Raw genomic sequence first — 18,148 nt, forward strand, 5'->3', positions numbered from 1 at the left:
TTGGATATGGGGGATAAAGGAGAGGTCGAATCTAGTGTGACATTGCATTATCATTAACGGATACATGTGGACAACAACTAAGGTCAGACTGTGGCACAATGGTATTAAGGGGTCTTCCGTATGGACGCTATCACACCACCATCTGTTTGGATGAGGCAGGTTGGATTCAGAAAGTTGATGCCAAATTCTGACCTTCCCATCTGCATGCTGTATGAGATATTGAGATCCATCAGAGCAGAGAGGATTTTTGCAATGATCCGCAGAGCAGTTCTGATGAGCCTGTGCAAACCCAGTTCCACTTGGTAGTAGTAAAAAAACCCATTCTAGCTGCGGCACGCTGTCTGGCCAGACATGCCATTCTACATACCACCATTCATCACCTTCCTGGCCATACTCCTGGGACCTCTTAACAAGCACTTCTGCGCACATGACTGGCATCCACTGCAGGTTTACTGTTTTTACGCCATTCTCTCTAGCCTCTCTAGAGTCTGTTGTACATGAAAGTCTCAAGAGATCATTGGTTTCTCAAAATGCCCTATTTGGCATAAACAGTTCTTTCATGTTAAAGTCACTCAGATCCCACTTCCTCCATCCTGGTGCTGAGCAACAATGGAGACACTTCCCTATGTCTGCATGCAGTTGCCACCATATTTATGGCTTATGGTTCAGAATGTTTTATTGACAGCCTGTACAATGGCTTGATATAATACACTTGCTTATTGATTATGAGCGTGTTCTAGGCGTCCGCTACTGAAATGGGATGGAAATGCTGCAGATTTTCTGTGCGGATTTGTGCTTAAAGGAATCCTCCAGCATATTGTAGTAGCAGAGAAGTGGATGATATTTTAACAAATCTTATCCACACCCTGCAGGGATTTTCCACACAAAAAAATCATCTATAGTGTAGAATTTTCAACTTGCAGTGTGCCAATTAGTTATGGATTTCTCCTAGATTTTCCTCAATGAGTAAATAGAGAAGTCAAAATCCACAAAAAAAATAAATACATGGTTTTGGATTTTGCAACAGATCATCTGTGGTGCAAAAACCAGCAAATGCAAACTTTTAAGGCCCCCTGTCCACGGCCAAAGCGGAATATCACTAGTGGTGGATGAGGGGAGAGCGCTGACAGGTCTCCTCTGTGAGCCTATCTGACAGATAGGCTCACTGCAGAGAAGCGTGGCATGCCGCGATTTAAATCCCGCGAGCGGAGAACCACTGTGATTCTCTGCTTGTGGACACCAGCGCTGCGCTTTCCATAGCAACACTATGGAAAGCTTCACACAGCGTGATCCGCTGACGATTTATCGCCGGTGGATCATCGCCCGAGAATTAGTTTTTTTGCACAATTGTCAGGAATATCACACATCTTGGCGTGGATCTGTCTTGTGGACTGCCCTGCAGATTGTCCCTTGGGCATTTATATCAGGGTAGGTTCACATGTAGTGGATTTCTCTACAGCAAATCTGCATGAGTAACATATGGATTTTGCTGCGGATTCACCCTGCTACATTGATAGTGGCTAATTCAGAGTGAAAATCTGCAACAGAAATTGTTGTGGAGTTAGAAATCTGCAATGTGGGTCAATTTCTATATGGGAAATTTCTGCAAAATGTAAATCCACCAGTAGATTGGAGCCATTTTCTGTATCAGCTCTCCACTCTCCACTATAAAGGCATCTCTCTCTATAAAGTGCATATATCCTGGTGGGCCAAACTAGATGGTGTACCTAACAGGGTAGATACTGAGTGTACAGATACATTGCTCAGTTAGGCCAGGCTCACACAAATAGATTCCAATTGTGGAATCCGCGATCGGTGTCCGCATGGAGGGTCCGCAGCAAAACTTAGCCAATAAAAAGGCATGTACTTTCACTTTTTCGCTCACACTCGCAGATACAAATTGCATATTCCATGAGCGGAGGAAAAATCCCAGCATGCTCCATTTTGCTGTGGACTCCATGTGGACGGCCCCTATTGAAGTCAATAGAGGCCCATACACAATTAATATTGCGTATGGGCGGCGGGTACTTGCGTCATAACTAAGGAACAGCGCTGGAAATACAAGCATTACCATCCCACCACCCCCCCTCCAAAAACAGAAACATCTGTACTGCGCATGACCGACATAGCAGCAGACATGCGCAATACAAATTATTCAGGTATACAGAATCACCGTCCGGGATCACAGCTGGAATCCGCTGCGGGCCTCCTGCATGCGAAATCCGGATGCCCTGTGTGAGCCCGGCTTTAGGCGCAGCTCACACTTTGCAGTCTTGGTGCAGTTTGATTTTCTTTTTTTTTCTTTGGCTCAAGGCAGGAGTGGACCTTAAATTCTTTTAATTTTTGGTTACAGACTGCATTAAAATGCAAAAGGTTAACTGGCTGGGGGTGCTAAGCAAGATGTCACTGCAACGCCAACTGACATTATGTAACGTTTACTTTCCTATTCTCCAACAATTTTTGTTTCTGTTATGTTAACATAATTTAAAAAGGACTATACAAATACATAGGGTAGGCAAGGCCTTACAAAGCATCACTACTAAAAGGAGTTGGTAGAGTTTGGGTGACATAAGTGAACTATGTAACTCTTGACTTTTACACAAAGTGATTATGATAAGCCAATTACGAAGGATTTCCTGATTATGCGATGGCAAAATAAATAACAACCATAGTTCACAGGAATGATGGATGTCAATTCTGGATGTGATTTCAATTGTAACGCATATCATACAGACCAACACAATCTACCATAGGAGAATATGGGTACTGGTGTATCTTGTCTCCACCAGAAATATGGGTGAAGACATAGTTAGTGACTGTAGCCGCCCATTTAACGCCCCCCCCCCAAGATGCTGATTGGCTAGAGCGTCAATTTGCTGTGACTGGAGGGTTACGGTTAGGGTTAGGCTAGGTTGGGTGTTTGCTGTGGCTGGAGGGTTAGGGTTACAGGAAGCAGGTGTGCCGTGGCTGGAGGGTTAGGGTTAGCATTACAGTTAGGCTTACAGGAGTAGCGTCACTAACGGAGGCGGCTGAGAATCACTGCTGTGGCCTCATGGAGGTTGAGCGAGCTGTTGCCGTAGGCGGCACTGCCAGAGGGGGAACAGACCGCAGGATCCCTGTGCGGCTTAGAAAAAAGGGCTGACAGCCGCTGGGGACAAAGCAGCAAAGACAGCGGGGCCGCCTTCTGGAAAAGGCGGGTACATCATTATATATTGATGACAGCCGGCTGGGAACAGCGACAGTGGGGCACTTGCACGGAGGCGGCCGGTGACGGTCACAGGGAGGGCCGGATGCTTGCAGCAGAGAAATGAGCGCATCAGGGAGTAGATGGCAGAAGGACCACAGCGGAGAATGGAGACCAGCAGCCAGCAGCCCAGCCAATCACCAGCTCTGGGCGTATCTTATACCTCCTCCAACACAATCCCAGGTCTCCACCCATTCTTCTGGTGGAGACAAGATGCACCAGTACCGAGAATATGTGCAGTAATGACTTGTGAAATAGAGCTGTAGTTGTTCTCCGCTATTTTTGGTTATCCCTCATGCATTCCCGGCACATACCACCCCATTCTATAAGTGACTCGTGAAATTTGTAGATGAAAAGTTTGTTGATGTGAACTGCCCGTATTGTATTAAACAGTGTACAATGTTGCAGAAATTTGGCACATTTTTGGGCTGTCCTAAAGTCAGGAAATGAAATCTATGTCTATGCCAAAGTTTGCAACTTTTTTTTTGGCTTTGCTATTAATAAATGTGTTCAAAAGGGGTTGATCACACTCTCTCCCAGCAAACCACTCCCACTTTCCAACATCACTTGGCAATTTTTTTTTCAATTTTTAAGGAATTTTGGCACCTCATAATTTGCAGCAATTTTTGTTGTTGGTTACATCCAAAACTGGAACAAAAACCTATTAAATGTGTTGCTAAATATTTACACTGGTCTTGTAATTCGCCTAAAAACACGGTCTTGCGCTCATTTCTTTTCTGATGAAGCAGTTCTGATGGCTTACAAGAAAAACATGCCGTTATCTAAATGTCATTAGTGAAAAGTCCGAGTCTCCATTACACGAGACTGTTTGTCTTCCTCTTAGTTTGAATCAGGAAGTACAAGCTTTCAATTTGCCCCTTTGTGACTAAACCTTTCCTGGTTTATCACAGAATAACTTCCTTTCACAGAGGATCACTTTGATTGATTGTTTCCATCCCATGCCATCGGTACCACCACTGCAAAAGTATCAGACCCTTGCCGAAGAAGAAATTGCATAGGTAAGAATGTGTCTTCTGTGACATTTTTGTTTCAATGCGCCGAAATTGAAAACTGTTTTTATGTAACAAAGAAAAAAAAAACTAAAAAAAAAAAAAAAAAATCACAAGGAAAGACTACATGGTTTGTATAAATGATGAAAGATCACACAGGTAGATGTAAATTGCCTAACCATGGATGCAAACTATTATTAAGGTCATATATGGAACTGTGGTATCGGACAGAACATGGCACATGGTATAAACAATCATAACATTAGGAAATAGACAACGCCTAGAAAGGGTTTCCCTTTAACCCTTTCCAATCCACTGTCTGACCTCTGAAGACATTCTGATTGAAGGCTGCACAGCTCCGATGTAGGAAGACGTCCAGCAGGTTATTCTTACTGTATATTACTGGCCACTCTGTTGTCGGGGGCCTTCCAAGCATGTCCCATACCGCAGTACTGGCTCTAGCCAGCAGATTGCGCTATTGGGAAATGGCAGAAAGAGAAAACCCCTAGGAAACACTAAATCCAAAATTGGATTGCAAAGGGTTAAACCCCTCTGCTCAGTGTGTGCTCACACCAGGATTCAGCCTATGATCCTTGCTTCTGTCCCATGGTTTCATAAATGGCAATTGAATGGAACCTTTAACTTTCATTAGTCAAATGGAGACCAAAGAGGTCTCTGTTTAATCAGCTTTTCGTTCCTTTCTGGGGTTTGGGCCAGACAGATTACTATAGTCAACTGCCTTATTGGTCTCTGTTTAACTAATAAAAAGCCTATGGTTCCCGTCTCGGGTTCTATAGGATTCCCATGTTTTGGACAGACAATAAACTGGCTCAAGTAAAAGAGACTGTTTTGCAATAACCTGTTAGCCAAGACATCCAGCCTGTAATGCTTGATCAATGTGTTTGCAATAGCCCAGGTTGCTGCCCTACCAATCTACTCAAGTGATGGATCAGCCCCCTCTACTAGGAGGAGAAGACCACCCTTGTAGAATATGCGTTAATCAAGGTAGGAGTGTTTCCTTGCGCCCTGTAGGCTTAACCCTCTCCATCTTGGAGTATAACAGTGGACCACGGTGGAGGACATTCTCTCAGGGAGAAAATATAAGTGGAGAGTCTATGGCTAGGTGGTTCAGCAAAGGGAACAGATTCCGTTTTTTTTTCAAACATGCAGCTATAAGGATCACTATGGTACTGCTCTGATAGATTTGCCTCAAGATTTAAGGAAATGGTGGGAATGTGTAAGCCTATTCCATGTATAACTGTTTATGTACTCATTTAAAGGGTCATCCAGTTACTGGACAACCCTGCTTCACAATAGGACTGAAGGCGTTGAGATAAAACTGAAACATACTTGCCACTCTACGGCTGCCAGGATCAAGCGCTACAGCCCCACTGTGGTCCCGGCGACAGCTGTTGTGATTGCCAATGTCACAGGAACCCAGGTAACTGCTGCAGCATCACCGCTCGTTCTCTTGGCATTGACGATCACATCCTGAGTGCTGCGATGCCAGAAGTTCAGGAACGTGACGCTTCAGCCTCTCATTGGCTGCAGTGGTCACCTGAGTTGCTGTGACATTGGCGATCACAACAACCATCTGAACCGTAGTGGGGCTGCAATGCTTAAATACAGCAGCGGCAGTGGGCTAAGTATGTTTCAGCCATATTGAAGTGGGCTTGTCCAGTGACCAGACAACCCCTTTAATGTGTACATAAGCAGTTATACAGCCAGAATTTACAATTAATGTTATGTCCTTCTTGTAACTGGACAACCCCTTTAACCCCTTGAGTGGCACGCCCGGAAATTTTTCCGGGACGAGCTCCACTGCTCATATCAACATAGCCCGGAAGATTTCCGGGCTATGTATCACTATGGGAGCTGCAGAGCACAATGCCACAAGCGGTGACAGTGTGCTCTGCCTGCACAGACCCACAGAGAACAAAGCAAGGGCTTTGAACAACCAGCAGAAGATATTGCCGATATGCCGGCAATCTCCTGCACTGGTTTGTTTACAGGTTGCCATAGAGACCATCGGCTTGTCAGAAGCAAGCCGATGGTCTCTGTGGCAGGGAGAGCTGGTTGTTAGCTGTCAGAGGACAGCTGGGAACCAGCTCTTACAGCAGAGATCAGAGAAAACCTCCGATCTCTGCTGTGTTAACCCTTTACATGCTGCAGTCTATGTGACTGCAGCATGTAAAGGGCTATCACTGCAGCATGTAAAGGGCTGTCACCATCGGACCCCCGGAATATGATCAGGGGGTCCTGATGGGTCCCTGTGGAAGTCCCCTAAAGGGACAAAAAAAAAATTTAAAAAATTATTAAAAAAATAATAAAAACACTTGTCTCCCTTTACTTTGTAAAAAATCAAAAATACAATCACACATGTGGTATCCATGCGTCGTAATGACCCAGAGAAGGAGGTTAATACATTATTTAACCCCTTAATGACATGGCCCCTTTTTTTCTTTTTTCCCCATTTCTTTTTTTCCTCCCCCCTGTTTAAAAAAATCACAACTTGTCCTGCAAAAAACAAGCCCTCATATGGCCATGTCAATGGAAAAATGAAAAAGTTATGGCTCTTGAGACGCAACTGCAAAATTAGTTGAAATTCAATGATTAGACCATTTTAAAAAACCTGTCCTGGTGGGCACGACAGGGTGGTAGGAAACCCGCCACTCAAGGGGTTAAGGCCGGTCTCACACGACCAGATTTTCTATTGCGGAATCTGCAATCCTCACCTGTGTGGACGATCTGCGGAATTCCACAAACATTGAAAAAATAGAACACTAACGTGTCCACTCAGATGAGCGCATAGCGAATTCTGCAAACAGATTTAAAAATCGCAGCATGTTCTATTTTTGTGTAGAATCCGCACAGACAGCTTCCATTGAAGTCAATGGTAGCCATCCAACCCACAGCCAATCCACAATTGACACTGCAGATAGGCCGCGGGTACCCGCATAATTGCCTAGTGACGGAAAGACAAATATATACATTTTTTAAAAATCTGTACTACACATGACTGACCGCAATACAGAACAGCAAAGGTATGCAGGGTCGCCGGCTGGTGTCAGAGCTGGGTTCTACCGTCGGTTCCCACATGCGGAATCTGGATCGCCCCCCCGAGTGAGACCCGCCCAAGTATCATATAATCACAAATTACCTTTTAGCAAACAAACTGAACTGATATCAACATTATATAGTGAAAAATAAGTTTAATGTTTGAAGGAATTCAATTATACTTCCATCAGGATCACTCGGGAATCCTTCACACTTGGAGAGTCCTCATAAAACCCTTGCAGAGTAAAAATAATTGTGTTCCTGGACCTTAATCTCGGCCTCTTTTCCCGTAAAGTAAATCTGCTCAAAAAAGTACATGCTGAGAAGGCATTTTAAAGATATATGATTGCATCCGCATCCTCTTTCCTTAATTTAGTGTATAAAACAATAAGACATTCCAGTGGGACGCACAGAATTTATTTCCTTGCAGCTGTAGGATGTCTTACTGGTTTCCCTTCTAGCCATGTAGAATTTAAGTAATCCCCTTTCCTCACTTCATGAAAAAAATATATTTCCAACAAGTCATTTTCTGCTGATGGCTGTCATGTCTGGCACACACATCCTATTGTTCTACATACTGTGAATATTTAGAGTAAAAAAAAAAAAAATCAACAACATTCTAAGTCAAAAGTTATATTCGCATGTGTACCGCAAAATAACCGAAATACTCTGCAAGCATGGTGTACCATGCTAACATACCACTATATAGAGTCATTTTATTGGTCAACCAGATGTTTACCGCAGCTGCTTCGCTGGCTCCAAATCTAGAGCGGGTAGTATCCTCATCTTGAGGAGGACTCCCTGGGAGCTGGAATCGGTACATATGGAAAGTGAGGGTTGGTTATTGGTTGTCAAGTGGAAACTGGTGGGCCAGACATTTACCTCTCAGTTTTATACTTGCCAATTACTAACCAACTTACTTGGAAGGAATATTATCTGCCCTGGCTGATTTCTCAGAGGGAGTTCTTTTGGTGAGGGAAGACTTTAATTTGGCGCTGAATCCATTACTGGATGTATCTCAAGGGGCGTCACATTTAGCATATTCTTATCTTAGGAGGATTAAACATCTCCACTTGCATGAATTATTTGACCCCCTGACTACACCTAATATTCGCCAACTCATGAGGTTTACTATAGAACGGATTATTTTTTCAAAAGACGCGCTGATGTACCCTTAGTTTGTTCCTTCACAATAGATCCAATTACTTTTACTGATCATGCCATGTTCCAAGTTTCGCTGACCTCCACTTTGACCTTGCCCCAAGCGTGCAATTAATGAGATTTTCTTACATTATATTATTTTGTGTTAGTAGCAAATAAAAATATAGGGTTCAGTTTCAGGGGTGAAAATGGAGACCATTGTGGATGCGGGACTGAGTGTCACGAGGAAAACAGTCACAAAAGGGGGGGACTGAGAGCAATCAATATGGGGAACAAATAATTGCTTGCTATTGCTATCTTATATCTATGTATCAATCTCATATCCATTTATAGATTACTATAATAATAAAAATGAATTTTTATTCCTTACAGATTATTCTAGATTAAATCATTGATCTGAAATGTATGTTAAAGTTCATAGGCTTGGTCAGTAGGTTGCAACCTTTGGTTTAGAGTAGCTAATGTTGGAGAAGAATCTGACACAAGACAAAGGGACTAACTTGGACTCTCACAGGAATGTAGAAGTGGCTGGACCCTTCTTACAGTAAAAAAAGAACTCATTATGAGCTGTAACGAAAATACCTAAGACCAGTTTGTTAAGAAATACGATTATTATTAGCATGTGTACGGGACAGCAATTCTAACCACATAAATGTATCTTTTTATACAGAGATGATTCCTGCACATTGCAGTAGCATCATATATCCGGTTTTCTATTGTCCATTAAAATTAGGTGCATCCAATGAAAAAAGAGGAACTTTCTTATTACCACCAGTGTAATTTGTTGCTTCCCCCGAGCTGCTCGCATATGCATAATACATTATAATTAGGACCCGTGAGATATAACTTAGCACACTTCTTCTGTGCCCTAACAGTATACAGTTTGCATTTTTTTTTTTGAAAACTTGAAAATAGAGAATTAAAAAACAAAACACCAAAATACGAACCGTTCATTTGAGGTCTGCGCCAAGACTTTTTTTTTTTTTTTACAAAGACATTCATAGCAACAATATTTTCATGTTGACATTAACTACACACTACAAGTGAACTATCCAGGTTTTCGTATTGTATTAGTATAGGTTTTAGGTTTTTTTAAGTAATAAGGTAACACGTTTGCGTAATAGGCAGAACAGTCATATTCTATAATGTATACTAGCTGAAGGGAACCTGTCAGCTCGAACATACTGTCCAACCTACAATGTAGCATATTATAGAGCAGAAGGAGCTGATCAGATTGATAGACAGTTTTGTGAGAAAAGATTTATATTTTATACATTTACATTTCTACTCATTCTGACCGCCCATTGGACCCCTGAGCCGAGGGGTCCAATGGGCGGTCCCATCAGTGATTGGCAGCTATTTCTTTATGCACAGTCTTACACGGACAGCTGTCAATCATGGATAGGATCAGAGGCGTAACTTGAAGCTCCAGGGCCCCGATGCAAAACTTGTAACAGGGCCCTCAACTATAATGCTTTACTCATAGTACTGGGTTCCCTATATAGAGAAGAGAGGCCTTATGGCCCCCCTAAGGCTCCTGGGCCCGGGTGCAACCGCATCCCCTGCATCCTCTATAGTTACGCCCCTGGATAGCATCTCCCACAGAACCTCTACGCTCAGAATGAGCAGTGACATAAATGAATAAAATGAATTTCCCACAAACTATATAGCAATCTGCTCAGTTCCATTTGCTCTATAACATGCTGCATCTAGGTTGGACAGCACTATCAAGCTGGCATGTTCCCTTTAATGAGTACAGGCCGCCTTAAATTAGAGATAAGTCTTTGGAGTAGGAAGGGCAGAGGAGTGATGCTAATCTATGTAGGGAACAGCTATATAAACATCATCATTATACTCTAGAAAGGTGCTGCCAATGTTCTTTCAACTTAATGTAAAATTGGTTCTTACCTTCTATAAAATCCATATAGAGAAGAAAACAGAAGTGATAGAAACATAAAAAAAGATTGCAAGGATATAGAAAGGGAAAAAAGAAATAACACAGCAAAAAAAACACATGGAAAATGGACTACAACAGTGAGAGCGGAAATAAAGTGTAATGGGGCGATTGAATCAAAACGATCATCTGACTTATCATAGGTACATGTGGGAGTCTGTGATCTTGAATTTCAAGGCTCTATGTCAGGGGTGACCAACTCCTTTTCACTGAAGGCCACACCAGCCTTATAGCTTCCTTCAAAGGGCCGATTGTAATTGTAAGCCTGTATAGTAAGGGCTTGTTCACACAAGAATATTTGTGCAGCGTATTATGCAGAGAATAGTACCAATTGATTTCAAGAAGGGGAGAGAGGTCCGCGGTCAGACTGGCTCTGATTAGAACTAGCTCTGATTATGGCTATTTATCCACGCTCAACATTGATTGCGGCAACTAAGTTGATAGACAGGTGCTCTCTGCCGCCCTACTGGCCACTCAAAATTAAACTGTGCGGTGCCAATGGGTTGCCATGGCAGCGTAGGGTCTGATGGAAACTCCCCGCGTTGCCATGTATTTATGCCTTTTAAGCTTTGCCCATGGCAGTACAATATACTGCAATACAGAAAATAAAGTTACAGCTCTTGGAAGGCTAAGGTGAAAACAAGCGCAACAAAAAGCGATGATAAAATAGCATTGGAGGGGTTACGCTGTTCTGAAAATATGAAAGCCTCACCGTGATTGGCTGCTATGGGCAACAAGGCCAGTTTTTGATAAATGAGGCCCACTGTAAGCTTAGAATGTCATGTCAGCTTTTCTGTAAAGGAAATTGCTGAAAACTGTCAGAAAGGTTCAGAATTTAACATTCTGGAAATAAGCAGCGGACCCGATCACAGCTTCACCAATGTGATCCATTTGTATGCATTCTGGGTTCCTCATTTTGTTTCGGACATTTTGATATATAATATGTGGGGTTTTGGATTACAGGGAGCATGTAGCGACGGTTTTGTGTTATTTTCTTTCTTATGCATATACTGTTTTATTCTGTAATTTGGTTTTACTAATGTATGTAATTATGTTTTTTACTATCTACGTCCCCCATGACATCATATAAGACCTCTGGGGGACATTCACATGTTTTATTTAATTTTTTTATTTGACGCTTTTCCACTGTAGCTGGGACATCCATAGGAGCCTAAGTTATAGGGAGAAACATTCCCTGTAGTGACAATAGTCACTGGCAGAGCTGATGAGTCTGCTAGGACCCTGCAGCTCTGCTGTAACAGGGGAATCCAGAGGTCAAAATCACCAGCTCCTGTAGTGGAAGAAACACTTCCACTTTCACTTTTCAGTGCATTTCGCTCATTGAGCACTGTGTACTAAAGAAAGGAGGAGGCGGAATGGGTTAAAACCCACTTCTCCCTCCTTCTGACTAACAGCTGACAACCTGTCCTGCTTCTGATTGATTTCAGAAGCAGGAGGCTTTAATACACACAGTAATTTTACATACGGCTGAGCTTTAAGCCTGGGACCAAGCGCCGTAAAAATTACATTGCTTGGTTTTTAATGGGTTAAAATAAGTTTTACTTGCCATAAAATAATGAAAACCCAGAGGATGCAAAGCTTAAGGGGAAAAACAAGTGAAAATTTTAAATTGAACCCGTCATATTGAAAATGCAGTCCAATCTGCAGGCAGAAGAGGCTGAGCAGACTAGTATATGGTTTTATAGAAAAATTCAGTGTCAGGCTGCTTTCACACGGCCATGAAAATAGTGCGAGATTTGTGTGTTGCGAGATGCACAAATCTCACATGAATATGAACCCCATTCTTTGTATTGGGATCATATACACAAGCAATTTTTTTCCCGTGTTGCAGGAAAAGGAATAAAATTGTGCATGTCCTATAATGGGGCGTTCCCTCTGAGCGCCCCGCTCATTGTTTTTAATGGGGCCGGAAAACACATTGCACAGCCTGTGATGTGCATGCGAGTGTGATGTGAGGTTTCCCATTGAGAACAATGGAAAACACCTGCCGATCCATTCAGTCGCACCACAGGGTCGAAACTGTACTGAAGAGATAGGAGGTGTTTTCGATACAATCCGTGGGGATTGAGCATCCGCGGGGACATCACACATGCACGATATCGTGCGGGGCCGTATGAAACTAGCCTAAAAGCTTTGTGCAGTCGGACTGTAAAATATTTGTGCGTGGGTCACTCACCCCGTCTGTGTGCTGCCTGATATGTGGGTCACCACACAGTGACATGTGCCATTATTGTCTGAGAATCTGACAGAAATAGGACATGTTGCAATTTCTTTTTCTCAGATCTCTGCTCAGTCTGAACTTAGGTGTCCAGCGGGCCGTCCCATCAGTGATTAACAGCTACCTCTATAGACTCACTCACAAGGCAAGCAAGGCCGACCATCACTAAATAGGACCGCCCACTGGACTCTTAGGTTCGCAATGAGCAGAGATGTGAAAGAATAATTTACTAGCTATAAGGAATCTTTTCCCCACAACCATACATCAATGTGCTCAGCTCCTCCTGCCGGCAGATAGGTCTGCACTTACAAGGTGAAATGCTCAAGTCATACTAATTGGGAAGCCATATAAATAATAGGGTTTGCTACTATTATAGATGAATGTGATTACATACAGCTGAGCAGAATCAGTTTGCATACCGTTGTCTCATCTAACCCAAAGCATTCTGTGGGCAGATTTTTATTTCTCCTTGAGGGGGTAAAGAAGCACTCCGGCAATTGTTTTTGGAGATGTAATGCAAACTGGCCACCAGTATTCTACCCAACTCAGTGGCGTTCATGCATTGTGAACCATCTCATTATGGGCACCTGTGCTTTCTGTGGAGGGGATGCCAGTCTCCCCTATGTGGCCGACTCCGCGTGACCTACAGTGCTATGTCCGCATCTACTCTGCTATGCCAGTAGGCACCTGACAATCACGTGATCACTTGGTCAAATAGAAGAAGCTGCATTTCTGCTTTCTCTATTCACTACATAGAGCTCATTAAGCTCTATGTAGCTCACAAAAGATCCTCGGCTGTTTCAGTATTAATGTGTGTTTGCTTCAGACACTCAACATATCTAGGTCGCCTGATACAAGACTGTTTTGTCTGTTTGATCCAGTTTCCGGTATCTGTTTATTTTCTATGTTCTTTGCCTTGTGCTATGGCCTGTGTGTGTTTGTCCATTTCATTCTAGTCTGTGCATCGTTCCCATCTCCGTGGTAAGTCAGTCCTGTCCTGTGTTTTGTGTGCCCTGTGGTCAGTATATCCTCCGTGTCCTGTCAGGGATAGTTAACCCCGAGGTTCCAGCGCCGGGCCGTCCATATCGGAACGGCCACCCTGCTTGCAGGCAGGGGTCTTCCCATCCTCCTGAGTAGCTAAGGGCAAGTTTCCAATCTGAGATTTCCTTGCAGCGGTGCATCCAACCACCAGGTCTGGTCCAAAAGCCAAGCTGGCTGGTGAGCACAGTGGGTCCACACTCAGAGTGCCTAACACTGGATCTCATAGGGATACACTGCAGACTCTGTAGTCAGGGGAGTTTTACAACTAAACAATAGTTATATGTCACCGATCTATCACTTGTTGTCCATAGATTGGACTCAAACCTCTACATCAGAGGGGAAGAAGGAGCCAAAATACCAGGCCCATATTTGGCACACCAACTTAAAACATGTAAAACACAAGGCAAACATGAGATCATCCACATTATCCAGTACTAACTGCTTATGCTGTACTACATAGACACAAAAATCCTGCCAGAGTGCTTATTTAAGCAATTATCCATTAACCTGTGTTTTACTTTATCGGCCACTGCAAATATAATAAAAATGAATCTGGCAGTTTATTATATCTGTGTGGCTCTATATTACCTTTGATGCATCAGATTTCTCTTTACGTGAAAGCAATCAGACAGCAGAATGCCGATCACTTTTACATATCATCCAAATAGTTTGTGTAGTAAGTTCTGGGGGATTTTACAGCAATACAACAGAGCTATATACAGTAGTATATGTATTATTTGTACCAACTAACGAATAAATACAATTCATGTAGAAGGGTATGCGGTTTCAGTCGTTCATCTATAGCAAATATAACATTCAACTGTCCGGAGATTCATTATACCGAATCACAGGCAGCATGAAATACCGACAGGCTCCCTCATCACAAGCTAGAAGTACCTTGGTGCTCTTCCAAATCCATATCCAACCTTCCAAGTTCTTCATTGAGTTGCTTAGCCTTTTCCTTAATATCGGTTAACCTGTTGATAAACAGAACAAACATGATATTAACCCCTTAATGACTGTCAATAAGCCGTATTCTGGTGCAAATGCCTTTCTATGGAGCTGAATCAGAAGCCCGGCACAGATTTCCTGTGCTAGGGAAAGCCAATGCACAGCTGTTGGATGACAACTCGGTATTTGCTCTAACAGCGGGGACCAAAGAAACCACCGATCCCCGCTGTTTAATCCTTTAACCCCGCTGTCACCCATCGGACCCCCGTGATGTGATGGGAGGGTCCTGATAGGTTGCTATAGCACACAAGTCTGCCAAGTACAGTGGCCTATGAAACTCAGCCTCTGGCTGAGCTTCATAGGCTTTACAATACACTGCTAAACCGAAGTATAGCAATGTATTATAAGAATAATGAGAAGTAGTGAAATTAAAGTCCTGCAGTGGGACAAAAGTAAACAGTAAAAAAAGTGAAAGAAATAGTAAAAAAATTTTAAAAAAGCAAACCACCATCTTTCCCCCATTAGTATGTAAAAAAAAGCCACAAAAGAACACTCACTACAAATTTGGTGTTGTAACAATCCAAGTAAAAAGGTTAGTCCATTATTTAACCCGCACAGGTTAAGCCGTGAAAAACAAATACAAAAAACATGGAAAAAATAGCTAATTTTCTCCATTTGCCTTACAAAAAATGGACTAGAAAGCAATCAAAAAGTCCTATGGATCAAAAAATGGTACCAATAAAAAGTACAAATCGACCTGCAAACGAAAACCCTCACATAGCACCATGGATGAATAAAGAAAAAATATTGGGGGTTTATAAATGCAGTGTGAAAAAGAAAAAAATTTTGAACAGTGAAAAAATTGGGAGAAAACAAACAAAACACAAGCCCCGTCGATGGAAAATTAAAAATGTTATAGCTCTTGTAGTGCAGAACAACAAAAGAAAATCTTTAAAAAAAAAAAAATTATAAAAGTGTGTTTTTAGTGTACAAAAATAGAAAAACCTAAAAAAAATGTTTAAGTCCATCTGCACATGACCGGATTTGAATTGTGGATGCCGCGATCATTACCCACACGGATGTTCCTCGGTATTCCGCACACATTGAAAGATTAGAACATTTGCATGTCTGTTTAGATAAGCGGATAGTGATTGAGATTTCTGAGAAAAGATTTAAAATCGCAGCATGTTCTATTTTTCTGCGGACCTCGCATAGATGGCTGCCACTGAAGTCAATGGAAGCTGTCCGACCCACTGCCCATCCGCAATTAACGTTGCAGATAGGTGATGACGCGGGTACCCGCGGCCTATTGACAGCGCAGGAAATCATATAAAAAAAAAAAATCTGCACTGCGCATGACTGCCGGCGAGTGTCCGCGGTGAATACAGAAAAAAGAGATGGCACATAGAGTTGCCGGCCGGGGTCAGAGCTGAATTCCACTGCAGGTTCAGGCATGCGGACTCCGGATCGCCCATGTGAAACCGGACTAAATTTAGTATCACCAGAATCGTGCTGACCTAGCGAAAAATGTTATCATGTTATTTACACTGCATGCTGAACGGTATAGAAACTAAATCCAAAACATAAGTGGTCGAATTTCTTTTCCATAAAAAAAAAAAAAAAAAAAGGTAATCCGATACTTTATTTGCACAATAAAATGATGCTACTGAAAAAAAAAACTTGTCTCACCCAAAAAACTTTGTACAACTAGGTCAATGGAAAAATGTTAAAGTTATGGCTCTTGGAAAGCAAGAATGAAAAAAAGAAAAAAAAAACAGAAATAGGTAGGTTATGAGGGCATACAATGGGCCCGTCACTAAGGGGTTAATTAGCCTAACATTTTGGCCTGACTTCAGCTGCTGGCGTAGCGAGGAGCAAACAATCTCAGGATTGGGTAAACCTTAAATGAGCCATCTAATTTTATTCAGACTTTAACTAAAATAAAATAACATAAAGCAACTCCACAAACGTGGCCTAAAAGGGAATTTTCAGTTGCTGCCCAGGTTGATGGTTACCCATACGTTCGGGGGGGGGGTGATTGGTTCATGGAATTTACATAAGGGCCAATCATATGGATGTTTTCCCATCCGTTTTTAAATGACTGAGGGTGCGGGCAGACGAGCGTAGGCGTATTTACGTTCGCACGAGCGCAATGTATAATTGCCCGAGCGATCGTTTTTCACCGATCACGACCAGAGCTAGAAAGCGTATTTTCGTTTGTTCCTACTTTGCAAACGGTCTTTTCGGCGATCGAATATGCGTTGGCGCGTATTTCGGTCGCATATGTTCCGTTTTTTTTCGAATTGCCGTTTTTACGCGCCGTAAAATCGCCCATGTGAACGAATACATTCGAAACCATTGCCTCAGATGGTCACGTATATACGTTTGGTCGCAAAAACGCGCCGTTTATGCGCTCGTCTGCCCGCACCCTGAACACGAACAGCATACAAAGTCATTAAAGTACATTGGCCTGTTCACACGGGCAATTCTTAACACGGAATGACGGCCCACATGTTACATGCGTCTGCTTTGCATTGTTATGCATGTTGCCAGGAGACGGTGAAAAAAAGTGACACCAAATTGGGCCTTCTTGTGTCCTTCTCTTTTTTGTGCCTCTTAAAAACGGTTGACACACGGACGTAATAATAAGAGCACAACAAAAATGCAAGCAAAAGGCAATACAATGCAGTAAAGTTGGTCTGTTTTTCATGCATCCAAATTGCGTCTGCCCGTGTGAATGAGCCCTAAGAATAACGCCGTTTACAGTACTGCTCTATCCTTATACCAGAACCCCAACGCACCACATTATGGGCGTCTGTCCGCATTCGTTGGAATCCAGTGGGAAGCGGTGCAGGTCAGACGTGATGGAGTCCGAAGTACACAGAGATGAATAATCAAAATTGGAAGTTTCCCTTCAACCAAACACAATCCTTGATTATGAGCCCTTTGGTCCAAACAGCTCATTTTGGTCCAGTTTTCAGCACAAACTATAATTATACAGGAAATCTCAAGAGCTAAGACAGTGTAATGCAATATAATTAAGCCCCGCCCCTCAACCAATCATGAACCAGATCTGCAGGAGATTAACCCCTAAACTCTCCGCATGATTTCTACAAGACTGTTAGTCAATGGGGGCAAGATTATCTTCGTTTACTTTAAGACAGAACGATTATCGTTCCGTCTAAATATGAAGCAACGACTGTAGGATGAATGATAATCCTCGTCGGCTCGTTCACTTATTGTTCGGTTTCACCAGCGCTCGTTCAGTCCTCCTTAGTCACTCATACAGTGAATGTGAAGACTGAGCGATTCTGCTGTGAACGAGCCAACGATGTGTTTGCTGTATAAGCAGGCATCATGGGAGCCAACGAGCTAATTGTGAAGCCATTCGTTCGTTCAAACGATACATCGGCTCGTCTAAAAGGGTCTTCTAACTACAGAATAACTGTAAATGATCCTTAGCTGTATGAATGGCTGCCAGGGACTGATAA

General features: G+C 42.7%; 1 protein-coding gene across 1 annotated transcript in view; it reads right to left on the reverse strand.

Moving 5' to 3' along the window:
* Positions 1–18,148, reverse strand: part of IFT74 (intraflagellar transport 74) — an 84,319-nt gene that overhangs the window by 17,345 nt on the left and 48,826 nt on the right. The window contains exon 13 of the mRNA XM_066604297.1: positions 14,604–14,683. Coding sequence (XP_066460394.1) covers positions 14,604–14,683 — 80 coding nt within the window. The remainder of the gene's footprint in view (positions 1–14,603; positions 14,684–18,148) is intronic.

This window comes from Eleutherodactylus coqui, chromosome 5, assembly GCF_035609145.1.
Source record: "Eleutherodactylus coqui strain aEleCoq1 chromosome 5, aEleCoq1.hap1, whole genome shotgun sequence".
Taxonomy (NCBI): domain Eukaryota; kingdom Metazoa; phylum Chordata; class Amphibia; order Anura; family Eleutherodactylidae; genus Eleutherodactylus; species Eleutherodactylus coqui.